The 26,483-nt window shown below is 41.3% G+C and overlaps 1 protein-coding gene across 7 annotated transcripts in view; it reads left to right on the top strand.

The window, feature by feature from the left end:
• ADCY2 (adenylate cyclase 2) overlaps positions 1-26,483 on the top strand; it is a 431,011-nt gene that overhangs the window by 303,984 nt on the left and 100,544 nt on the right. For all 7 annotated transcript variants that reach the window (XR_012157385.2, XM_073332378.2, XM_073332377.2 and 4 more), the window contains 6 exons: positions 1,141-1,299; positions 1,679-1,811; positions 2,215-2,391; positions 4,021-4,064; positions 7,201-7,281; positions 23,792-23,861. Coding sequence is in view for 6 of the 7 variants with exons in the window: in XM_073332378.2 (XP_073188479.1) it covers positions 1,141-1,299; positions 1,679-1,811; positions 2,215-2,391; positions 4,021-4,064; positions 7,201-7,281; positions 23,792-23,861 (664 nt within the window). In the remaining variant the exon portion in view is untranslated. The remainder of the gene's footprint in view (positions 1-1,140; positions 1,300-1,678; positions 1,812-2,214; positions 2,392-4,020; positions 4,065-7,200; positions 7,282-23,791; positions 23,862-26,483) is intronic.

Here is a 26,483-nt window from a genome sequence, read left to right as displayed (position 1 = left end):
GATTTGCCATACCAGATTAAACCAGACATCCATTAGGTCCAGTGCCCACTTTCTGCCCAAGCCAATTCTTGGTGCTTGAGAAGAAAGAGAAATGACTGTGCCATATTTGTTCCATAATTCAAGAGGCAAGTAATCATAGAATATCAGGGTTGGAAGGGACCTCAGGAGGTCATCTAGTCCAACCCCCTGCTCAAAGCAGGACTAATTCTCAGTTTTTGCCCCAGATCCCTAAATGGCCCCCTCAAGGATTGAGCTCACAACTCTGGGTTTAGCAGGCCAATGCTCAAACCACTGAGCTATCCCTCCCCCCACATTACTATAAGGTAATGTGGTACCATTCTTTCCCTTAGACTGATTATGTTACCAATATCATGTACCAAACCCTACAATAACTACTGCATATGGATCTCTTTGTAGCAGTATTTCATACTGCCACTCTGAACCTCCCAAACCAGATTTCCCATTCTCAGTATTTTCCAAGTTTGATACATGGGGATCACAAGAACTGTGAGTGTTTTCTGCCTCCTAACAAAATAATCTGAGGGTTAGATTAACCAGTGTGCTTCAGCTGCTTTCCACTATATTAACCGGCCATATATACAGGACTACAGCTGCTTTGTGTCACTGGAGTGTGTAGAAGTGATTAATTTTGCACCTTCATTCCATGGAGTTAAAAACATTTACAAACATTAATAACACTTCTTCTGAGGTAGGTAAATATTATAGGTTAACTGAGGTACAGAGACGTTACATGAGTTATCGAAGATCTCACACATACTTGGCAACAGAGCTGGGATAGAACAAAGATCTTCCAAAGAGTTGCACTTCAAGCTTAGTCAGAAGGCCAAGTTTCTCCTCTGTATGGCTTACTATTCCTCAAATAATTAACATAGGTATTAAAAAAGGGAACTCTAGTTTGGACTTTAGAATGAGTTGTTGCAAACAAATGGTTCAAAAAATGTGACGACAGTGATAATGTATAAAAAGTAAACCTTTTAGTAAAAGAAAACATCTGAGTAACCTCCTGGTATTAGAGATAAATGAAATAAGGTACCATTATCACTGTTGTTTGGCTTTCTTGTAAATTCAAAATTATGGATCCATGTTGTATCCTAACATGATTATTCTTCTTAATTGTAGGAAGGTCAGAGATGCAACTGGAGTTGATATCAATATGCGTGTAGGAGTGCATTCTGGAAATGTTCTTTGTGGTGTTATTGGGCTACAGAAGTGGCAGTATGATGTATGGTCACATGATGTTACACTGGCAAACCACATGGAAGCTGGAGGAGTCCCAGGGTAAGACTTTGTATACATGAACTTTAATAAATTTTCCTATCAAATAAATAATATATAGATAATTGATGGCAGAACTTTGTGAAGAAATCTTAACCAGGACTTAGAGCTTCTTATCAATATTATCAATATGTGTTAGTTGTTTTCCTGAGGGAAGGTATGAGTCGAGCTGATACTTTTTATATTGAAAACCCCAGATTTGTTGCTTTCTACCTGATTTGTACACATAAGAACTTTTGAAAATGGCACCCTTAATTATCGTATGTTTAATTTGCAAAACTCTATATAAGAAAACTGTTGAATTTTTTTTCAGTTAAAAATAATGCTATAAATTAATATTTCTAATATTCCATAATAATTTATTTAACAAACATAATTTCAGCCGTGTTCACATTACTTCAGTCACCTTGGCACATTTGAATGGAGCATACAAAGTGGAAGAAGGGGCTGGAGATGTAAGGGACCCATATCTGAAGGAGCATAATGTTAAAACCTACTTTGTAATCAATCCCAAGGTTAGTAGTACTTGCATTATGCTGTCAACCATAGTTCTGTTTTTAAACACACCTGTACACAAAATGTTACTCAGAGAACAATGATTTTGACTTAGTGTTGCCAAGAAGTACTAAACAAATATTACCTGGATTGGAAAAGAAACCTTCTGTTTGATATATACAGTAATGGCCAGATCCTGAGAAGAAATGAACCTCTGCAACTCCTATTGGAGCCACTGGGAATTGCATGCTCTCAGCACCTCTTAGTTATAGTTAAATGTATGGATATATAGTATCATATAAAAGCATGAGAGAGTGCACATATGTTTGCATGTGTGTGAGTGCACACGTGTGTTTTACAACAGGATTTAAGCATGTACTATATTAAATCATTGACAAATATTCATCTTTTTTTCCCCTTCAGGGAGAAAGGCGAAGTCCTCAGCACCACTTCAGACCCCGGCATACCTTAGATGGAGCTAAGATGAGGGCCTCTGTCCGCATGACTCGGTACCTGGAATCTTGGGGTGCAGCCAAGCCGTTTGCACACTTACACCACAGGGACAGCATGACCACTGAAAATGGCAAGATTAATACCACAGTATGGGCCTATTTATGTAATTTCAAACTATATAGCTATTTTGAAAGAAAAATTAAATCCTTGGTATTAAATGTTCTATTATTTCCTGAGACAAGGTGGGTGAGGTAAAATCTTCTATTGGATCAACTTCTGTTAGTGAAAAAGACAAGCTTTTGAACTTACATGGACCTCTTCTTCAGGTAAGGTGGTCCAATAAAAGGTATTACCTACCCACCGTGTCTCTCTAATATGCTGGGACAGACATGGCTACAGCAACACTGCAAAAAATTATAATTTCCTGTTAAACAAAAACATATGCCTCTGTATTTTCTTTCTGTTTTGAGATCCAGTTTTAAAGGCCAGATCCAAAGCTCACTGAAGTCAATGGGAGTCTTTCCATTGACTTAATGGGCTTTGGATCAGATTCTAAAGGGCAAATTCTGCTATCAGTGCAAGTCTGAAATCCCACTGAAATCAACAGGAGTTGTGTGTGCACACTGGAGAGCAAATTTGGGCTTTCTAGGCCTATGGACACAACGCCAGGGTATAGTGTGGTTACTTAGCACCACCATGCAGACAGTTTCTGGATTAAAAGCCAGTGCCAGACAGCCACAGGAGGAGAACACCAGTAGAGAGAGATTCTCTGAGAGATATACTCTCTCACTGCAGTATAGGCATAGTTGGGGAAAAGGCAGCATGGCCAGGGCTTTGCTGTGCTCTTTAACTGCTCTAAATTATCCTGGAGTATACAAGCCAACAGCACCTGCCTTTCCAAGCTTCATTGTGGTCTCCTCAAACATAGATGAGGATTTGGATCAATAGTTCTATAGCACACCAGTAAATTATTAGGTAAGAGATTTTTTTTCCTATCATTCAGTCCCAATGTTTCTGTGATTACTGCACATCACTATCATCTACTACTGAAAAAGAAAAAAGGGGGGGGGTGGAATTCTGGTTGTATTCAACATTGGAATTCAATCCCATGTTCCTTGCACTGAGTATGTAGGGTTGAACCATGTAACTTCTCATTAACTCAAGATTTTTGATCAGTAAGTTCAGTACATCAAAGCAAAAATATAAAACGAATGCAACATGTTAACCATAAAAAGCATCAAACTGTTATTTAGTCACAAAATAATGGTTGCTGTCAGTAATCATCATCATTTAAAAATAGTGGTCATAATGCATATTTGTGCACTTAATTAGATGTTACTTAATTTTCAAAGGCACTGACTAACCCTAGCTCCCATTTGGAAGCAATGGGAATTTTGGCATTGATTTCAGTGGGATCATGATTAGGTACTGAAGTAGTAAAACTTATAGGGAAAAAGCTTTTTGGATCCAACCAAATCATATTAATAATTTAATATTTACCTTGAAGCTTCTTGCCTAATCATATTTTCCAAATCATTCCCTTTTTCTTCTTCATTAAAACTTATTATGTGAAAAAGCTGGTACTTATTAACACCTGTTTGAAAACTTCATGTATTGATCTGGTAACAGATAAGCACTAATGTATTTGCAGAGTTTTCTTCTTGACAAATTTTGCATCGCTATAGTCTAACAAATATTTTCAACATGAGGAATATTTTCATAATGTTCTACATTTGATACAGGGGTTTTTTCCTTCTTTTTTTTTTTATTTTTTAGGATGTGCCAATGGGTCAGTATCATTTCCAGCGCTGCAGAGAAAGGTATGTATAAATGTATTCACATAAAGTACAATAGATACAACACTTTCACCATTAAGAACCATTTTTTTTCCAAAATATGATTTTTAGAGCAAGTCCTTCCAACAAAGAGATTGGATGTAAAAATGGAGATATTTTAAAATGATGCTTATTAATTATGGATGCATATCTGCCAACAAGCAGCATTAACCCCATAGAAAGTTGCATTACAGTACAGTGTGGATCATCTGAAAGTGAAGCTGCCTCATTGTCCTGGATATTTGATATCCAGTTAAATCTAGTGGGGCTGCTGGTAAGGGTTTTTTCAATTGTTATTTTGAGTGTTACTTACTTCATAAAGTAGCTTCAGAAAATATTATTGTGGTTCAGGTGCTGTTTTGTGCCATATTCTGGGTTACTGCCAGACAAATGTTTATAAATTCACATGATAAAGTTCAACTTGTCATTTTTCATGGCTGAACTTTCCGTTACTAGGAAAGAATGAGAAGAAATGGATGTATGTGAACTGAAAAAGTTCTTTAAAAATCCCCAAAGTTGTTTTGGAAACTTCCAAAACAAGAAAAGAGTATGGCTGTTCTTTGAAAATAAAATTAGCATGGTATTGCAAGAAAATTAGAGTTGGGTATCATCTTTCTAAGAGCCTGAGAAAGCTAAACTGTAAATAACATATTTTCTTCATTGCTATAAGTGATATCACAAGTACCATCAATTGGTTTAAAAGAACCATTCCATTCAAAACTAAAATTTTCATTCCCTTTCCAAAGGTGGTAATTCATCCTGTGGTCTCTCTTTATTCTCTTCCCATGTCCATGCCCTGTAAATACCCGACACTATCCAAAGGATGACAAGAAGGCAGGTGTTCCCATTCAGAAGCAGTTCTGGATCCCATAGGATGACCAACCTTTGGCTGATCCTACAAGACCTGACAAACACATCCTGGCTTTAAGGCTAAAGGGGATTAGTTATGTTTCAGTTTGCACAGAATGTGAAAATCGTGTATGTCAGCACTGTAGTGAAAGAGTGAACCATTTTACTGTAGTATTTTCAAAGAATGAAATTCTTTCAAATGCTGGAAATGCATTTGTTTTCTTATTCTTTAATTGTACTTTAAAATAGACTCCAAAGGTTCAAAAAACTAGAATTGTATTGGCCTGAAAATATAATATAGCTTATGGCCAAGATTTTCACAAATAGGAACCTAAAATCAGGCTCCTATATCCATATTAAGGCACTTGAATAAGTAGTGATTTTCAAAGGAGCTGATCACCCAACCACTCCCAGTGAGGTCAAAGGGAACAGTTAGGTGAGCGCTCAGCTCTTTTGAAATCCCATCTTCTTAGTTGTTCGCTAGATAGGGTTAGATAAGATTGGACAAGTATCTGTTGTTATCCTGGACTCCTTGTAAGAAATAGGTCATAGACACTTGACACATACCTAATAGTCATGAAATCAGTGATACATGTCAATAGTTTTGAAATCAGTTATGTTCAGTGGAAAAGTAATAGGGTTCTATAGAAACTGCTCTGCAAACCTACGCTATCTTATCAATTGAACCATCCTTTAGATCCTCAATTATTAAGAACTAATCCAAAAGTCATGGCACAGAAGGAGGAAGTGCTTGAATTAACCTTGCCAAAATTCAAATCTGTGAGTTATCTGTGAGTTATAAACCCTAGGAGTTCAGGTTGTTCAAATCTAAGGTACTACCTATATCTTAAATTTTGGATACTAATCTTGAAAGGGTGGAAAGAAAACCTGGAGATATTTGAGGTGCTCCAGGTTTTAGGAGAGCACAACTTTTGAAGTGAACAAGTGAAGCCTGGTGTAACAGAAGAGAGTCCTATGCATGCAGACATTATGTCCATTCCATGCCCAGCTAACTTAAAATAAAAATGAACCTTTTTGTTCATTATAGTAGTTTTACAGACTATATAAAGAGAAACCTGAAATATATTTGAAAATAAAATTTTGATAATTATTTCCAAACCTGCTACTGGAAAGTTCTAGATCCTCTAATCAGACCATACAAAGTGTTCCTATGAATGTGAATGGCATGTTCTTACCTAGTCACACAACGTAGACAAATATTACCAAAAACAGCTGCAGCAAACATGGATATTTTTAAGGAGCTGAGAATATGAAATTCTTTTTTATAAATTCATTACGTTACTGAAGTGAGTACTTTCCTTTAACAGAAATTTCCTCAACTCTGATTTTCTACAAGTGTATTTTGTTTTGTTTTTAAAGCACCACCTTATGTTTTGTTTTTAGATTGTATGTTCTTTGGGGGATGATTTGTCATAGAATCACAGGGTTAGAAGGGACTGCAAGGGTCATCTAGTCCAAACCCCTGCCAAAACACAGGATTTGTTGTGTCTAAACCATCCAAGACGTGTGGCTATCCAGCCTCCTTTTAAAAACCTCCAGTGAAGAAGGTGTGAAAGTGAAAGTGTCTTCCATAGCCTCCGGAGACAGTCTATTCCATTGTCCTACTCTTCTGACAGGAAGTTTTCCTGAGATTTAATCTAAATCTGCTATGCTGTAGTTTGAACCCAATGTCTCTTGTCCTGCCCTCTGTGGCAAAAGAGAACAACTTTTCTCCATCTTTTTTATAGTAGCCTTTCAAGTAGCTGAAGACAACTATCATATCCCTTCTTAATCTCCTCTTTTCCAAACTAAACATACCCTGTTCCTTCAGCCTTTGCTCATCCGGCTTGCATTCCATCCCTTTGATCATCTTTGTCACTCACCTCTGCATTCTTTCCAGTTTCTCTACATCCTTTCTAAAAAATTGATGACCAAAATTGGATGCAGTACTCCAGCTCAGGCCTAACCAGCACTGAGTAGAGTGGTACTATCACCTCCTGTGACTTGCATGCGGTGCCTCCGTTAATGCAGCCTTTTTTTGCAAAAGCATCACATTGCTGACTCATGTTGAGGTTGTGATCCTTCACAACTCCCAGATCCTTCTCAGCAGTGCTGCTGTCAAGCCCGTTTTCTCCCATTTTGTATTTGTACATTTGGTTTACTTCCCTAACTGTAGCACCTTCATTTGTGTTTGTTGAATTTCATTTTGGTGACTATAGTCCAGTTTTCCAATCAAGATCCAATGATAATATCTCATCTTTTTTCATTACAGAACAAAATCACAGAAGAAAAGATTTGAAGAGGAATTGAATGAGAGGATGATTCAGGCCATTGATGGAATTAATGCTCAAAAGTATATTTACATCTCCTCCCTTTAACATTCACATTCTTCTACAATTGATGGCAGAGTCTGCTGCCTCTCCTGGGATAGGTGCACAGCACCCAAAAAGCTGTGGAGCGTCCCCCATTCCACTTCAGGAAATAGAACAGGCCCCTCAGAGAGACTTACGCTCCCTGCAGGCGAAAGAGCAGCACTGTGCAGCAACTTTTTCAAGGGCATTGTTCTAATAGCTGCTGCACTTGTGATTCATATAGTGGGGGAAGATTCCGTTTGCCCTTGGAAGTTCCTCTGCTCAAAACTTCGTTCTTTAGGCCTTCTACAGGAATCCACGATTTGGCCCTAAGTCCCCATGTGTACAACACTCCTCCAAATCCTCCTAAGAATTGTTACAAAGCCTTATATGTTTCAGAGTAGCAGCCGTGTTAGTCTGTATCCGCTAAAAGAAAAGGAGTACTCGTGGCACCTTAGAGACTAACCAATTTATTTGAGCATAAGCTTTCGTGAGCTACAGCTCACTTCATCGGATGTATTCGATGAAGTGAGCTGTAGCTCACGAAAGCTTATGCTTGAATAAAGCCTTATATACAACTGGGAAATTAAGTGTAGTTATAACCCAAACTGATGGGACTGCTAGTGAAATATTTGGGTTTGTTCTTTTATTTTCTGACTTCATAGATAAGTGCACCTTAAAATAGTAATTGAAAAGACAGAGCAGAGGTAAGGAGAAAGAACAAAGGAAATTAGCAGTAAGGAGTGAAAATGGAAATAATTAATGATCACGGGTAAAAACAGATGGGGATAAACATGGAAAAAGAGAATAAAGCATTATGCTCCTCTAGCTGTATTCCATATCTACTTGCATCTGTCACAGTAGAAGTGTAAGTGAGATGAAGAAATAATAACCAGGACTTTCTAATACTGAAATCAGAGTGACAGAAGCAGCTCCACAGAACAGAACCTCTTGTGCCACCTTTGATAACCATTGTTTCAGTTGGTCCATTGATTCCTTAGAGCATAATGTAGCTAGTCTGTACACGTAAATTGTTCTCAGAGGCAGAGAGGCACACATTGAGTATATGTCCTTGGAGGAACTGGAGGTGACACTTATTGATGATATCAGATCCTGGTAGTGAATAGATTAGAACAAAGTTAATACTTCTCTAACTGAAGGGTACAGACTCCTTTAAATATTAACCATCACTTCAGGGTGAAATAGGGGGAAGTGTTTGCAAAAATTGTGGTTAGTAGTCATGAATTGTATTCGCCACTGCAGGTGTCCAATATTTACTCAGTTGAATAACTTGTATACTGCACCTAATTGCTAGAAACTCAAGGACCACAATTAATTTTCATGTGTAACAATCCCATCAGGCTGTCTGTAGTTTTAAGAAAATAATTTTGAGTTAAGTTCTCAATGGAAGTATATGTTGACAGTCATGTCACACACAAATAACAAAATGATTGTAAGCAAGTCCTCAGATAGACAAATAGGTTTGTTTACACTATGTTAGTCTAAGAATGGGTTACAAGACACAATCCATATAGCTTTAGTGTGTTTTAAAGTACATGGGCTCTAAAAAGTGACACTGCAAAATGGCATTGTGTGGTTCCATTATGTGTTGTTTATCAATGATTTCCATAACAAATGTTCTTAGTTTACATGTAAAAACTTGCCAATCCTGCAGTCTTAACTTATGATCAGAGATCTAAGCTGACTTCTTTCCTTCTCACACATCGTTATTAGTAAAAGCTACATCCAAAAACTACATGCAGATAACAGTAAAATTGCAAAGTCAAGTGCTCAAAACTAAGAAATATCAAAAATATGGCTGACTGTGCATATGCATTAACACAGTAATAATTACATGTTCACATATTTCAGACCCTGCTGATTACCTAAGCTAGTGGCCAGTCAGGTTCTGAACTTTTAAATACACAGCACAAACCTCTGCCATTTGCACTCTGTTACTAGATTAACTGATACCAGTAATAGGCTGCATATGTTACTCCTGAGGGCATTCTGCACAAAAAAAATTAAAATTCTCCCCACAATATTTTAAAATTCTGCAAATTTTATTTGTCAAGTAAATATGGAGGCTCCAGCATGGCACTGGGGGGCACAGGCCACTGGCTGCACAGAGGTGGGAGATCACTGTGCAGTCCCCCCCCCCCCCCCCCGGGACACGGACTCAAGGGTGAGGCTGCACCCAACCCTGACACAGCACAATGACCGAGCCTGCCCCAGAAACACTGCTGGGCTTTGCCCCTCCTTGCCAGGTGCACCAGGTGTGGGCAGGCAGGATGCAAGTGTGTGTGGGGGGATCCAGGTGTGGGTTGAGAGGGTTCTGTGTGGGGCAATCTGGGTGCATGTGGCTCAGTGGGGTGTCCAGTTGCAGGGGGGGGATCTAGATGCACAGGGGCTTGTTGGGGGGTTCTGAATGCAACAGTAATGGGACTCTGCAGTGGGATCCAGGTGAAGATGGTTGGGGCTCAGCGGGGGGGTCTGGGTGTGGGGAGATCAGTGGAGGGTCTAGATGCTCGGGGAGTGGGTCTCAGTGGGGTGGGGATCCAGGTGCAGCTGGTTGGGGCTCGGTGGTGTGGAGATCTGGGTGTGGGTGGCTCATCGGGGTGGTCCAGGTACAGGGGGAGTGAGGCTCATTGGGGGAGGGATGTTCTGAGTGTGCGGGGAGTGAGGCTCGGCAGGAAGGTCTGGGTTTGAAGGGGACTAGATGCATGGGGGATGGACAGATGGGGGAGCTGCTCCCTGTACAGGGTTCCCTCTCCCTTCAGCTGAGTGATGGGTGCAGGATTCATGGGGTGGGGGGTTATTTTGTAGAGCTTCCGGAAGCTGGGGGAGAAAGCTGGGGGTGGTTCTGACCCAGCCCCAGATGATGTGCAGGGGAAGAGGAAGTCACCTCCTCTCCAGCCCAGCCTGGACTAGCAACTGAACCCAGTGCAGGGTAGGAGCCACCAGCTGGGTCTTCCCCAGTCCCGCTTCCTGCGCCACAGTGATTTACCTCTCTGCTTGCTGCCCTGGGCACCCAAAATATACTACTGGGGATGGGTACATGACCGCTCTTGTGGCTTCCCTTTGCTTCCCCATCAGAAAATCATTTTTCTCTGGGGAAGCAAAGAAACCTGTGGGGGACATAAATTATGTGCATACGCAGTGGCACAGAAGGAGTAATAATATGTAGATCAGGCACTGGTGGGACTTTAGACACTCACTGTGCCAGATAGTTTCAGATCTATTTGCTGGGAGCAGAAGAGTGCAGAGCCTGAGAATTCCTGGTCTGAGTTCTAGGTTCTGGAAGGTAGTGTACTTAGGTTATTAGAGACATTTCTGCTCCCGTTTACCATACGCTTGTGTCTACCTTCTTTACCTCTTGTCCTCCCTCCGTCCACCCACATCTGCTTCTCTCTGCCCCTGCCCCAGCTTCTCTTCCTCTGCTCCAGTTCTCCATCCTTAATTATTTCCCAGATTCCTCCCTTTCCTGTACAGTAACTCCTTGTTTAACATTGTAGTTATATTCTTGAAAAATGCAACTTTAAGCTAATCCAATTTTCCCATAAGAATTAATGTAAATCGGGGAGGGGGGTTAGGTTCCAGGGATTTTTTTTCACCAGACAAAAAACTATATACATATACACATACAATATAAGTTTTAAACAATTTTAAACAAACAAACAATGCTATACTCAGCAATGATGATTGTGAAGCTTGGTTGAGGTGGTGGAGTCAGAGGGTGAAGGAGGGTGGATTGTCTGGCTGCTCCTCTTGCTGTTCTTTCCAAAATGCTGGGGGCAGGGGTGCTCAAACCCCCAGCTCTGCCCCACTCCACCCACTACCCCCAAGCAAGCTGCATCCTCGCTGCTCCCCACTCCCCACCCCAATCTCCTGAATGCCACGAAACAGCTAATTGCTGCAGGCGAGAGGCACAGGGAGGGAGCAGAGAGTTGCTGATCCATGGGGCTGCCAGTGGGCGGGAGGTGCTGGAGGGGTGGAGGGGAGCTGATAGGAGGGCTGCCGCCCCACATTGGTTCCCAGCCCCCATGGCCAAACAACGTTATAAGCAAACATTGCGCAACTTTAAATGAGTATAATCTCTAATAGATCAGTGATGTAACAATGAAACAGTGTTAACCGGGACAACATTACTGTACTCCTATACAACTGTTACTGTACTCCTATTCCACTTGCCTCCCAGCTCTTTTGTGTAGCAACCAGGCAAACTGCTACTAACAAACTTCAACAGGACTTTATTTTTAAAGTGGAAACCTCTTTACCAAGCTGCTGCTGCACCCTCGGTAGCTCTCACTCCGCCTCCTCAACTTCCCCCCCTTCCTGTTTCCTGTCCTTGCAGACTCCCAACAGCCAGTGCTCCCAGTTCTAATAATTACAGGCAGCATCTAAACACCATATTCCCTCCTCTCTTAAGAAACTCTCCCAATTAAAATAAACATTGTTATTCTAACCACAGGAGCAAATATGAAACAAGACACTATACTGTTGGCAGAAATATTACACTGAAAACACTGTAGATACTACATAACATAGTCTCTAGTCCAGACAGGTGGTCATCTGGGTCTGACAGGCCATCTCTCAAGCCCCGCTTCCAGTGCAATGTCTTCTTGTGTTGATACTATGTGAAGTCATCCAATGCAGACTGGGTGTTGGCATAATCTCCTATTGGTGCATAGGAAGGTGCAAGATAAGCATTCCATACCCGCCCATCAGAAAGTCAACAGGTGTAAGGTCCATTTTTCTCTATGATTTTAAGAGGAGCTGTGAATTTATGGTCCCCTTTGCGTAAAATTCCAGTTTTTCGTATTCTAACGAAGGAACCGCACTCAAACTTTGGTTCCTTAGCACCCCTCCGCTTGTCTGTGAAAGCCTTATACTTGCTTGGTTCTGTTCAACTGTTTTTCTCACATCATCCTCAGTTGGGGCCTCAGGTCGTTCCTTTAACAATCCAGCAATGTTCAGTTTAGTATTCATCTGTTTCCCATGCAGTAACTCTGTGGGTGATCTTTGCGTTGTGGCATGTTGTGTAGCCGGGTATGCTTGCAAGAAATCAGTAGTGAAGGTTATCCACAATCGCCCTTCCAATTTAGCCATTTGCAAACTCTTTTTCAAACTTCTGTTAAATCGTTCGATGTCCCCATTGGCTTGAGGGTAATATAGGGATGACCTTCTGTGTAAAATGTTCCTCTCTGCTAGAAAAGTTTCAAACTCCAGGGAAGTAAATTGACTACCATTATCTGAAACCAGTTCTTTGGGGTTACCTTCCCTGCTAAAAACTGAAGAGAGGAACTTAATTACTGTAGCAGAAGAGATTTGCGATGTAAACGCTACCTCAGGCCATTTACTGAAATAGTCTATTAAAGTGATGGCATAACGGCAGTCACTTGGAGCAATATCAAAGGGTCCTACAGTGTCAATAGTCACTTTTTCCCATGCAGATTCAGGAAGAGGAACAGGCTGTAATGGAGGGGTACATGTCACTGCTGTCTTATCATGCATTTGGCAAGTGACACAGCATTTTATGAGCGCTTCGGTTTGAGAGTCCATCCCTGGCCACCAATACAGATCCCATAGTCATTGTTTGGTTCTGACAGTTCCTTGATGAGTATCATGTGCCAGGTGTATGAGTTTTGACTATATTTATTCTGGCACAAGTAGCCAGTGTGTACCTAGTAGCACACAACCATCAAGCAAAGAAAGTTCATCCCGAACTCTAAAATAAGGCAGCAAAACTGGGTCAAGGTTTTTAGGGTGACTGGGCCATCTCTTTGTCAGAAATTCCCATAGTTTTTGTTGAATTGGACATGCTGAACAAGCAGCTTGAAATTGTTCTTTTGTAACTGCAGTAAGAGTGCTTGTAATAAGTGCAACTATTACATCCTCATCCTCCGGTGGACCATCTGATGAAGGCAAAGGCAGGCGAGAAAGGCAATCAACTACCACATTTTGGTTTCCAGGCTTATATTCCAGTTCATAATTGAAAGAGAGTAGTCTTGCAGACCATCTAGCAATACGATATCCTCCTCTTCGCAGTCCTTTCATGGTGAGCAACGTCATCAAAGGGCTGCGGTCTGTGTGCAACTTGAACATGCGGCCCCCACAGGCAAGTTCTCCATTTTTCAGTAGCCCGGACACATGCAAGTGCTTCGTTTTTGACTGTAGAATATTTTCCCTCAGCATTACTTAGTGTCTTTGAAGCAAATGCAACAGTCCTCTCTGTGTTGTCCTCATGAAGTTATGTGAGACAGCCCCAAGTCCATAATCAGAAGCATCAGTAGTTACAACTGTGGGCAAAGCAGGAGTGAATAGTGCAAGTACTGGACTATGTACAATCAAGTCTCTCACCGTTTCGAAACTAGCTTGTGCATCAGTTGTCCACACTAAGGTTAAACTTCTCTGTAGTAATTCTCAAAACGGTTCAATGACAAAAGCATCATTAGGAATGAATTTTGCATACCAGGAGGTATGACCCAGGAAGGAACATAAAGTTTGCAATCTGTTGGAGGAGGCGCGTTTGAAATGGCCAGGATATGATCTGGATCAGGTTTTAGTCTAGCCTGTGAAATTGTATGCCCCAGAAAGGAGAATTCAATTTGTCTAAATTTGCATTTGGATCTATTGAGCTTGAGGCCTGCTTTGCTGATGCAGTTTAGTACAGACTGCAGGTTATTGTCGTGCTCCTCAGAAGTATTTCCAAACACGATAATATCATCCAGATAGCACTGAACTCCATGTTGATTCTTCAGAATCAATGACATCATTTTTTGGAAGGCACTTGGGGCGGATGCAAGACCGTATGGAACACGTTTAAAACAAAATAGTCCCTCATGTGTAATAAATGCTGTGAGGTCTCTGCTATCTTCATGCAACATAACCTGGTAGTATGTGCTCTGCAAATCAAGAGTAGAAAACATCTTTGCTCCACGGAGTTCTGCAAATACTTCTTCTGTGTGAGGAAGAGGATGTCTGTCAATCATAATAGCTTTATTTGGCTCCCTTAAGTCCACACAAAGGCGAATGCCTCCATCCTTCTTCTGTGTCATTGCTATAGGTGAAACCCATTCCGAGGAGTCAATCTCTGCAATAATGTCCTTTTGAACAAGTTCCTCTGAAGCAGCTTCCCTAACTGAAAATGGTAAGCAATGTAACTTCTGTCGTACAGGTATCACATTATTCCGCATTTTAACTTTATGCAGAAACCCATAAGCACAGCCGAGTTTCTCCTCAACCTGGTGTTGGGTCCCAGCTGCAACTGGTGTGTGTATCGCAAGAGTGCTTTGCTGAGGAAGATCAGTTCATCCATTAACTACCCTGATATTTAAAGCAGCCAATAAATCTCTGCCAAGGATAGGAGTGCCTTTATGGGCAATATAGAACTCTGCAGTTACACAGCAATCACCAAAAGCAACTATTGCTGGCATGCAGCCATGTACTAGAATATGTTTTTTCAAATAACACACCAAGTAAAGTGGCACATCTTTAAAGTAATGCAAATAGATGGAATCAGGTAGTATAGATACTGCTGTGTCAGTGTCCAACATTAGCTGAATAGAGTGTGATTTGCCTGAGGGTGTGGCGGAAATGTTTACAGTGCACTTTATTTGTTCTGGAATATGTGCAGGAGTGATTTTGTCCATGCTCAGCACAGTAACATCTGGTATTGTACCTGCATGCACCTGTTGATTGAACTGGCTGCTGCGACATACTTTAGCAAAATGCCCAATCTTTTTGCAATGATTCCACTGAGCTACTTTTGCCAGACATCCTGTGTTGTGGGGATCCACAGCAAAAGCATGCTTTTACTGTATTTTGAATTTGCTGATTCGATGGTTTTCCATTAGTTTTCCTCTTGTAATCATTTGTCTGCAGCGATAGTGAACTTTTCTGCAAAGGAGTCACAGCCTAGACTGTGCCTCCTGTATCCATGCTCATTATTTTGGCTTCAGCTGTAGCTGACTCAATCTGAATAGCAATGGTTATTGCTTTTTCTAGTGTAAGTTGTGGTTTTAGAAGTAAGCTTTGTCTTATGCGAAGCATGGTTGTTTTCTCAATGAGCTGGTCTCTAGTCATCTCATTTGCGATATTCCCAAAGTCACAACTTACAATCAGACTCCTCAGGGAAGCAATATACTAAATTATAGTCTCCCCTGTTTTCTGCTCACGCTGGTGAAATCTTTAGCGATTAGCTACTACATTCACTTTTGGTACAAAAAAGTTCTTTAATGCAGTGAGTGCAGTCTCATATTTATCATCTGCGAGGGGAAAGTGTAAAATATATACTGCCCTTCTGCTCCAAGGCAGTGGATTAGCAGAGCACGCTTTCTTACTTCAGAAATCTCTGTAGCAGTGATTGCAAGCAGATAAGTCCCAAGCATATGGATACAGGCAGTAAAAACAATTGGAGGTTCACCTGGGCTTTGCAGAAAGGGTGCAGGTGGATTCAGAGGCGGAAGATCCATCCTCTTCGCCAAAATGTTGTAGCAACCAGGCAAGGTACTAACAAACTTCAACAGGACTTTATTTTTAAAGTGGAAACTTATTTACCAAGCTGCTGCTGTACCCTCAGTAGCTCTCACTCCACCTCCTCACCTTCCCCCCCTCCTTCCTGTTTCCTGTCCTTTCAGACTCCCAACAGCCAGTGCTCCCAGTTCTAATAATTACAAGCAGCATCTAAACATCACACTCTTGTCCCTCTCCCTACCTGCTCTCACCCTCCCTCACTCTTGTCTCACACTGCTCCCCCACTGTCTGGCTACTGTCCCCCAAACACTCTGTCTCCTGCAGCCCCCACTTCCTCCCTCCCCGTGAGGAAAACTGAGAACACAGGAGAGACAGTTTCCATGCTGTCAGTTTTAGTGCCTGGTCATAGTTTCTGGGTAGCTGAACCCCTGTATTCCCTCTCTCTGGTCCTGCAAGGGCACCCTCTTGAGCTTTCAGGTTCCCAGTTGTCATTTTTCATGGGCCAGCGACCCAGGTGTATCTCCCTTCTGATCGGGTTTTTTAAAGCGGTACAGCCCCTTGCCATACATTATGAAATCTCCAGCAAACCAATCAGCCTAAAGGCCAGCACCTGGGCTGTGCTTTCTCTGTGACGACAATGACCAGTATGTGCCAGTAGTTACAGGTTATCACACAGCTTTTCCAAAATAAACAGCATTCTGGGGGCAGAGGCATAACAGAGAAAATAATAGAAAGATAATAAAAGTTTCTACTTATTGGTAACAAACATACCAGAATTAACCCATCTTCCACATGGGGAGTCTGATAGGCAAACATCCATTCCAGCTGCTGAGCAAGAGTTGGAGTGTTTTCTTGGACAGAAGGTCCTATCCATTTGCTGAATCAAAAGGAAAACCCTGAATCTGTTTGAACTCAGCCTTTTATACCAAAAGTCCTGCTTTGTCCCCCAGCCTACTGAAAACAGATGCAACCTCCCCTTATTCGCAGATTCAAAGGCTGGAAATCTATATAGCCACCCTTGGCATTTTGCAGAAATGACTCCCTGGTGATTCCAGATTCTGCACAACCTTCCCACACACACAGTGAGCCAGAAACACACAAGTACACATCACCTGTATTGATACAAAGAGCTATGCGTATTTCTACAGCTCATACTGCCTGGCCCATCTTAATACAGTGACTTTTTGAGGTTTTCATACTTTAAACATAAAATACAATATGGTCCCCAAATACTGCAAGTGGTTGCAATATCTGTCACATCTGACACAAAAGCAGCTCAGCAAAGCAATTGTGGGGAAAATCCTATTCAACCCTTGAAAGAAGCATGCTCAGTGACTCTGCTCTGCAGGCATGGCATATGCACAGCCTGGTCGGCATGCAGGAATTGTGAGGGCATGGACAGAATATTCAGAAAATTTAACTGCCAAACTTTAACAGGTCATATGTGAACTGAGCATATGTGAAATAGAATTTCAACTTGGCCAAATGTAAGCATATTTTCCACCGGAGCAGCAAAAGGCACATTCTTGACACCAGTGCCAAATTTCAAGTCCCAGTTCCAAAAATCTTTTTAAAAAAAAATAAATCTTACAATAAATTTGTTAACAAAGGCAATACAATTTATTTTTCCCTAATCCCTAATTCGGCAAAGTTATAAACTATAATGAATGGGGTCTTATAATGGGAAATATCAGGCAACTTTCACTATAGATCGTGTTAGCTGCTTCACCTAAAATACAGTTTCTGCAGGCCAGATTGGGCCTCAGTTACTGCTGTGTAAAGCCCATTGTTGTGTGTGGGATTACAGAGGTGTAAATGGGTTTCATCTGCCTGTCATAGATAAAGCTATCTTTTAGTCACGAATATTTTTAGTAAAAGTCATGGACAGGTCACGGGCAGTAGACAAAAATTCATGGCTCGTGACCTATCCATGACTTCTACTATATAGCCCTAGATCTTGCAGGGGGCAGCCTAGGGGTGTCACAGGTGCTCGGGGCAGGAGGGGATTGGCAGAGCCAGCAGGCTTCCTACCTGGCTCCGCACTCTGCCTCCACCATGAGCACCAGCTCTGAAACTCCCACTGGCCGGGAACCACCACCTGTGAGAGCTGCAGAAACAGTGCCTGCAGGCAGAGGCAGTGCACAGAGCTTCTTGGCCATGCCTCCACCTAGGAGCTGAGTGAGGGGGATGTTGTCGCTTCTGGGGAGCCCCCCGAGGTAAGCACCATGCAGAGCATGCCTCACCTCATCCCATGGCCCAACCCTGTGCCCCTTCCTACACCAAAACTCTTGCTGCAGCTGGGGGACGGGGGTGCGGTGGCCCGAGACTGCCCCTGCAGTGGCCGGTGTGCCTGGCACAGAGGCTGCTCGAGCTGCTCAGGCAGCCCCCAAGCCAGGTGCACCAGCCACTGTAGAAGTCATGGACAAACTCGCAGCCTTAATCATAGACACTGTCATGCTGTCAGGAGTGTCACGATCATAAGTGGCAACCTCAGGGAAAACTGTCAAGAAGCAGGGCAGAGACCCCAAGCTGGTTGCATGTTCTATAATTACATTTCACCAACCCAGTAACAAGTATGAACTCCTAAAGCACTATAACAGTCTTACCTTGGAGTCACAGACAGTCCCCTTGGGCATTCCAGTCTATCTTGTCACCCAGGCAAGCGGGACTTAATGTAGGTGGTTGCTATACACCAAAGATCACAAAGTATTCAGGTTACTCCCAGTCCTAAAGGACGAGTCACTTACCTTAGGTCAATTTGTACCTTAATTCTCACATCAAAAACAACACTTGTAGCCAATCCTATAGTAAACAAAGGATTTATTAACTAAGAAAAGAAATTAGAGAGTTATTACAAGGCAAACATATATACACAAACAAGCTACAGTCTATGGTTTTCAAAGGTGACAGAATTGTAGAAATCTGTCACCTTTGAATGTCTTTTACTGCTAACCCAGGTTGGCCCTGGGCATCTCTGCTTCTGTTTCATAGCTCCAGCTCTGTGAGAGTCCAAACAGCAAAAGAGATTAAAAATATTGTTGTCAGCTATTTTTATTTCCTTCTTCCAGAATTCAAGCTGATAGGATGAGCCATTTTTCACATATCTTTTTCATGAATGTAAGGGGCAATTAACAAAATATTTGTATTGTGATGTTCCACAGTGGCCTGTTTAGTTTTGATAGCCCTTTTTGATGGGCAGAAGACAGTCCTTCCTGACTAGGTTCACGGTTTCCAAGCAAACAGTTTGTACAGTTACAAAGCAAAAACTTAAATATTATCGTATAGCATGTGATAAAGAAATTATCACTAAAGAAACACTAAACACAGTCTGATACCTACCTTAACCATATGAACACACAGGTGAAACAGACTGGTTTCCAACAATGAATTTGTCAGTACTCAGCAGAGGCCTAAAGCCTTGGCAAGAGCTGGCACCTTGTCAGCCAGCTTCACAGATACCACAAAAGCTGGAGCCCGCCCCCCGAAAAAAATCTAAGTTCCAGTGGAACTTGGTTAACAGTTCAGTTGATTTATTTATTTTTGTTTGGTTTATAACTAAAAGAATAAGAACTTTGGCGTACTTTAAAAGTGTAATGACAAAAAAAAATGAAAATCAGGGCCCCCACAATCTGGCAATAATCCACCAGAGATAACTATCATATCCAAAAAAATACCCTGCCAGTATTCTGCCATAGCCATGAATACCAGCCCTCATCATACCTCTCCCTCCTCAAAATGCTGGGTAAAGAGATAGGCCTTGCAGCATGCCCTGAATGGCATCAGGTGCAGGCTTTTTCAGACCAATATGGGGAATGAATTCCAAAGTTAATTGAATAATCTGTTGCCATTCTTCTTTTCTACTGAGGGGACTCCAGCTCACGCACCTCTTCTGACCACATCAGTATAGCACAAAGGAAGAGACAGTCTCTCAGGCAAATGTTCAGGTGTTTGGGGTTTTATAGGTCAAAATCAATACCTTAAATTTTACCCAGAACCTACAAGCAGTCAGTGAATATCCTGTTCTTTTATTACCATCTACACCAGATTCAATCTCTGAATTATTTCAAGATGAATGCTCATGTAGCAGGCATTGTGGTATCAGTGTAATGGCAAAGGCCCAGATTCTCCAAGGTAATTAGGTGCCCAACTACCATTGAGCATTTTGACTAAGGTGACCAACGTATGTATTGCAGCAGCAGGCTCCCCGCCCAAAAGAAACATTTGCAATCTGTAGGCCAGAAAAAGAAGAAAAGAAGCCTGTTGCTGATGCATGTGAAGGAAGAGATTCCAACTCACTTCATCTTAGATGGAATGGCTCTGTAGGACTAACAGGAGTGTCAGTAAAAACTTATTTTTATTGTTAATATCATCAGATATATGCAGGGGTAAAGTAACATTACATTTTTACTGGTACAGGAGCCAGCTCTGGGCACCCAGAAGGGGCAGGGCCTTGGGCAGAAGGGACGGGGCTAGGGGTCAGCCTTCCCTAGCCAGCCCATCCGTGCTGCCTGGCTTGTGCGGCCCGGGGCTCTGACGGAGGTTTAAAAGGGCCTGGGGCTCCAGCCACTGCCGTAGTAGCAGCAGCCGGGAGCCCCAGGCCCTTTTAAATTGCTGGCCCTGGGGCAGGGGCCCCTTTTGCCTGCTTTGTCAGAGGGAGGCAAAAGGGGCAGCTATGTTAAAGCGCTTTAATGTTGGTTGGGTATGGGCTGGTACCGGCTTCTTACCGGTACACTGTACCGGCCCAATTTCATCCCTGGATATATGTATGACTCTGGATACCCAGAAGGAACAGATTGGTTGAATAAGAAGGTGCAGTTTTTTTCAGAGTCACTTTTCGGCGAGAAACAACATTTAAAGATCATGATGAAGGCATTGCCAGCTCACACTACTCTGAATTCACTTTTCCTAAATGCTTCTACCAACTGCAGTAATTGAACAATTTGATAAATGCATCTTAGTTAATAAGTTGCTTTGTTTTGCTTTCCATGAAAATTACCTTCACCTTGCTGTTTCCTGTAATTTCATTTAAGATGATAATGCACTCCGGGTAACGTTTGTAAGTAAAATGTTCTTCTAAATCTATAAAGGGTCTGTACTGTTAGGAAAACTGTTTATGCTGCAAATTCTCAATTAACACCCATTAATCAGAGACAAAGAGGAGTAGCCCCATTATAATCAAATAGCTGAGTGGCATTAATGAAAAAAAGAATATTTTGCCCACTGAAGTGTTTTAATAAGATTTTCTTCCATCTTCCATAGATTGTTTTCAGCTGGAAGTAGATTGACCCTAAATCTCTCAGCTCTCATAATCTAATAAATAACGTGTAATACCCATATATTGCCTTTCATCGTGAAGGTTCGTAAGTTACATTACAAACAGCATATTTAATTAAAATACAACAATTTATGTTTATGTAACATTAATGTTACTGTCTAAAGATTCAAAAGTTAGTTAGTAAAAGTGCTAATGTGTGAAGTCCTTAATAGGATTAGAATAAGATAATAGTTTTGCCGTACCCATCTCCTCAGCATTCCCTACTGGATAGTTTAGGTGGCTCCCTGCTCAGCATGCTGGCTTCTGCAAATCCTATTCTTAGGCACCTAACTCTCCTTGTGATTTATATAGAGATCCTGGGTGCCTAACTCAGCACTGAGGATTCCAGTGGGCGGCAGAGTGCCTAAAGTTAGGTGTTGCAAAGCTGAGCACATGCTCAGAACTGAGCTCTTTTAAAAAAATGTTATTTACGGAGTAGCAGATTAGTCCTCATTAGGTCTAGCCAGTTGGAAAGAGTCAAAATTAAATTACAGTTTAATTTTAAAAAAATAAAATCTCCCATTGAATTGAATGTGGACTTTCAAAAATAGACCTCGTCTGGTGCTACTTCAATAATCTATTAGCTAGAATATACATTACTTTTACACATAGCTCCAAAAACATATTGTGCAATCTTACTGCAACTTTTTCATTTTTACACATTTTGGTCTGTAAGTAGCAAATGATGCTTTGATAATAAAAGGTCTATGTGAAAGAGATTCAGATTCATTAGATGAATGTATCTCAAACACAGATCCATCCCACTCCCTTTTTAATTACTTTTTTCACCTTTGCATATTGTGTAAAGCAAGGATCGGCAACCTTTGGCATGCAGCCCGGTCGGGCCAGTTTGTTTACCTGCCACGTCTGCAGGTTTTGCCGATCACAGCTCCCACTGTCCGCAGTTCGCCATCCCAGACCAATGGGGGCTGCGGGAAGTGGTACAGACCTACGGATGTGCTGGCCGCCTTTCACGCAGCCCCCATTGGCCTGGGACAGTGAACCACGGCCAGTGGGAGCTGCGATCGGCCGAACCTGTGGACACGGCAGGTAAACAAACTGACCTGGCCCTCCAGGGGCTTTCCCTGATGATGCCAAAGGTTGCTGATCCCTGGTGTAAAGCATCCATTAAATGGCATGGTTGTGTGTTGTGAAATGCTAGTCACTGTACGTTATGATGGATAGAATCACCCCAAGTTCTGCCCCATGTCCCAGGTATGAACATCTGTGGAATGGATCATTATTATCGAAGACAGAGTGAAGAACCAGCAGCAAAGCTTTTTACATGAAACACTTTATAATGCAATGCTCCCTTTTGAATGTTTTCATGAACCATCCACGTACAGCCCATTCATTAAAATATCAGTTTTGTGTGTGTGTTAGATATAGAAACCAAGTGGAAGGGTGGAACTACACGATCATCTGTTGCAGTCAATATGATTTACTTTCTCCATTCTGAAGCACAATAACTGACTTTCTTCAAAACACATAAATTGACATCTTACTTTACATTGTTATTTGCAGTGTTCTTGTAGCCATATTGGTCCCAGGATTCAGAGAGACAAGGTGGATGAGGTAATATATTTTATTGAAGCAATTTCTGGAGGTGAAAGCAAGGGTGCTGGAACAATTTGTATAGTAGTGGTGCTTACAACCATTGAACCAAACTGTAAAACCTGTATATAATGGAAACTTCTTCAAGTCAGGTGGTGCTGCAGCACTCCCTGCAACCGTAGTTCCAGCACCTATGGGTGAAAGAGAAGAGCTTTCAAGCTACACAGAGCTCTTCTTAAGGTCTAGGAAAGGTACTCAGAGTGTCACCAAACAATTGCAGCCAATACTCCCTGCAGACCACATCCTGAAAGAAATCTTTCCCGAATCCCCTTTTCTGACTTTCAGACAACGCCCGCAACCTCATCAAGCTCGTCATCAGAAGGAAGGTCCCCGCAGACCAGAACTCCCCCAACTCAAAGTGGCACCTGATCCTGCCAGAACAACAGTTGCAAAACCTGCAGACATATCTCCACAGCTACCATGATCAATACCCCCAGCAACACACCTTTCAAAATCCATAGATCCTACACATGCCTAACACCTGTGTCTCATCCAGTGCACCAAATACCCCAATAACTATGTGGGTGAAATCAGAGAATCACTATGCTCTCCAATCAACTCATACAGAAAAATGATAAAAGACAAAAACGCACATCACCTGTGAGAGAACACTTTTCACAAAATGATCACTCTATATCTGAACCCTCAGTCCATGTCCTCAAAGGAAACCTGCACAACACCTTCAAAAGATGAGTGTGGGAACTTAAATTCATAACTGTACTAGACACTAAAAATCATAGTCTTAATAAAGACGCTGGATTTATGGCTTATTACAACAATCTGTAACCCACTAACCCCCATTTTTTGTCCTATGACTGCAGAGCCCACTTTACCTTGAATGTTGTCTTACAATATGTATCATCTATTTACACTAAACAATCTGTTCCACTTAGCCTTTAACTGTGATACTCTGAGTACCTACTAGACCCTGCATAAGAGCTCTGTAGCTCAAAAGCATATCTCTCCCACCAACAGAAATTTCTCCAATAGAAGATATTACGTCATCCGCCTTGTTTTTCTTACTTTACAGCTTTTCAATGATAGAAAAAACAGGGCTAATCTGTTTTGGTGCCCTTTATAATGTTTTGTATATTTCTTTATTCTTTCAGGCAATGGCTTAAATCTGAAGACATTCAAAGAATATCACTACTTTTTTATAATAAAACTCTGGAAAAAGAAGTAAGTTGTTTTCACCTCAGAATCAATTATTTCTGCATTTTAATTTAAATAATGCAATTCACAAAAGACATTTGTTAGGTAGTTAACATGTTTTGTTTTTAAAATGCTAAAACTTATCATCAGCTTCTTTTACGTTTATATTGGCATAGGGAAAAAAATAATGCAGCCCGTAAAAGTCCCCCAAACGTAAATAAACTATTTCTGAATGTCTCTATATACTTTCAATTACAAATGGTGCTAACAAGGGAGAATTGAGACCTCAGAATTCAGTGCATCTTATCTGCCAGGATGCACACCACACAGAGTATTCGTGTTACTGGCTAATATTAGCACTAAGAGCTGCATATGGTATGGTGTGGTAAGGCTGGTGAAGGGATAGGGGTGGGAATCTGATTTTCTCTTTCCTAAGTGTTATTGTTAAAATAGAATATGATAAAAAAAAAGTGAAAACCTGATTTGCAAACAGAATAGAAAATATGGGACTTACGTGGGTAAATGAGGGCATTTTCAATATAAAGAATGTACATTTTATCAAATTTCACATTTTTTCTGTTTTTAATTGACAGTCATTTTATAAAATTTTACAACATTTAAAAAAATGTTATTGTAAATGTGTCTATTTTCTTTTATGTTTGCTAAATTACAACATAATTTAATAATAGGAGGCTGTAACTTGATGTGTATAGGTAAAAGAATGATAGTGAACAGCAGTGTGAAGCATCCTGTCCATATAGAGTACCATAATTCTTCATGATCTTCAGGATTCTGAATCACGTTCCCTGAAGGCGCCGTGCTTGAGTGGCTGGACTCCCTCTTGCCAATGCACATAGATAAGTGTTCCAGGGTAGAGTTCTCCCATGTAGCAGGGGACCTGAAGTAGGAGGCAGACAGCAGCCTCTTTCTCACCCACAGCACAACTAGGAAAGGGGCCACAGAACACTTTTTCCTTGCTATCACCTCTGCTTCTCGTCCAGAGCTCTCCTTTCCTCTGATTTTTAGAACCTTAGGGAGAAGGGATTCATTCCTCTATCCCACAGCCAGTCCTCCTGCTGTACTCCTTTTGCTGGTGGGAAACACGCTTCAAGCTCCTCCTCATGTGCACAAACAGGAATCTCGAGTAGGAATAGAGAGGTTATTTTACCTCTGTATTTAGTGCTGATGTAACTGCTGCTGGAATACTGTTTCCAGTTCTGGTGTCCACAGTTCAAGAACATTGATAAATTGGAGTGGGTTCAAAGAAGGAACCACAAGAATGATTAAAGCATTGGAAAACCTCCCTCATAGTGGTAGACTCTAGGACCTCAATCTGTTTAGCTTAACAAAGAGAAGGTTAAAGGGAGACTTGATTACAATGTTTAAGTACCTACGTGGAGAACAAATATTTGATAGTGGGTTCTTCAATCTAGCAGAGAAAGGTATAACACAATCTAATGGCTGGAAGCTGATGTTAGACAAATTCATACTGGAAATAAGGCATACATTTTTAACAGTGAGCGTAATTAACCATTGGAACAATTTACCAAGGGTTGTTGTGGATTCTCTAAATGATCACTGTGGTCCCTTTTGGCTTTGGAATCTATGAATCTTTTCCTTCAGGAGAGAAAGTAATGAGTCCTGCTGATGAGAGAATGAGCAACATTACTCTATTTCTTGTATTTTCTCTCGTCTCCCTTTTGCTTTCTCCTTTCTCTGCCTCTCTCTCCTGTCATCTCTCTTTTCCCCCTCATTCTTCACATGCACATGAAAGTGAATGAGTTGTGTGTGGAATGGGGAGAGGAAGAGCAGGAGAGAGAAGGAGGAAAAGTGCAAGTCAGTTTGAGTGGAGGAGAGGAAATGATATTCTAGGCCCCAATCCTACAAACACTCATGGATGTGTTTAACCGCTTCAGTAGACCAGTTAATGGGAATATTCTGTGCTTCATGTTTAGCACATGTGTAAGCGTTTCCAGGGTCCAAGTTCTTTGGGGTAGGGACTTTTTTTTTAAGTATCTGCGCATTGCTGAGCTTACTGAAGCCCAGATCACTATATGGGCTGCTGAGTGCTGCCATGTGACAAATAATGATTATTTTCATATCCAACTTTTTAAATTTCCTTCTCCGTTTTCTTTTATTGTCTATGGGCTCACTCTTGCTTCCACTAGGGTTGCCAATTTTTTTTGGATGTATTCCTTGAGATTTAATCACATGACATAATCTTTAATTAAAGATTAATCTTTTAATTCCTGGAGACTCCAGGCCAATCCTGGAGGGTTGGCAACCTTAGCTTCCACTGAAGTCAGTGAGCGATTTGTCTTTGACATCAGTATGAGAAAGATTGGGCCTTACTTGATCTGAAAGAAAACCAAAGTAATGAGAGAAATAATTTATTTAATTCAAGAAGCTAATTACATGATCTTCTTGCAAGCCTGTAGAAGTGTAAAATATTAAAACAAATTATCGAGTGGGTCAGAATTTTCTTGTGAGTTTATAACAACAGCTCAAGGCCTTAAGTGTTCAGTGGTTCTATTAAAATACTACAAACCACTTCAACAGCTGCAACAACAGAACCAACTGCAAATATATTCAGACATATGCCTTAAAGTTCATTTAACCATCTGATAGTAATTGTTTTTAATGTGCCAC

Source organism: Lepidochelys kempii, chromosome 2 (genome assembly GCF_965140285.1).
Source record: "Lepidochelys kempii isolate rLepKem1 chromosome 2, rLepKem1.hap1, whole genome shotgun sequence".
Taxonomy (NCBI): Eukaryota; Metazoa; Chordata; order Testudines; family Cheloniidae; genus Lepidochelys; species Lepidochelys kempii.
This window is presented reverse-complemented; position numbering and strand designations above follow the sequence as displayed.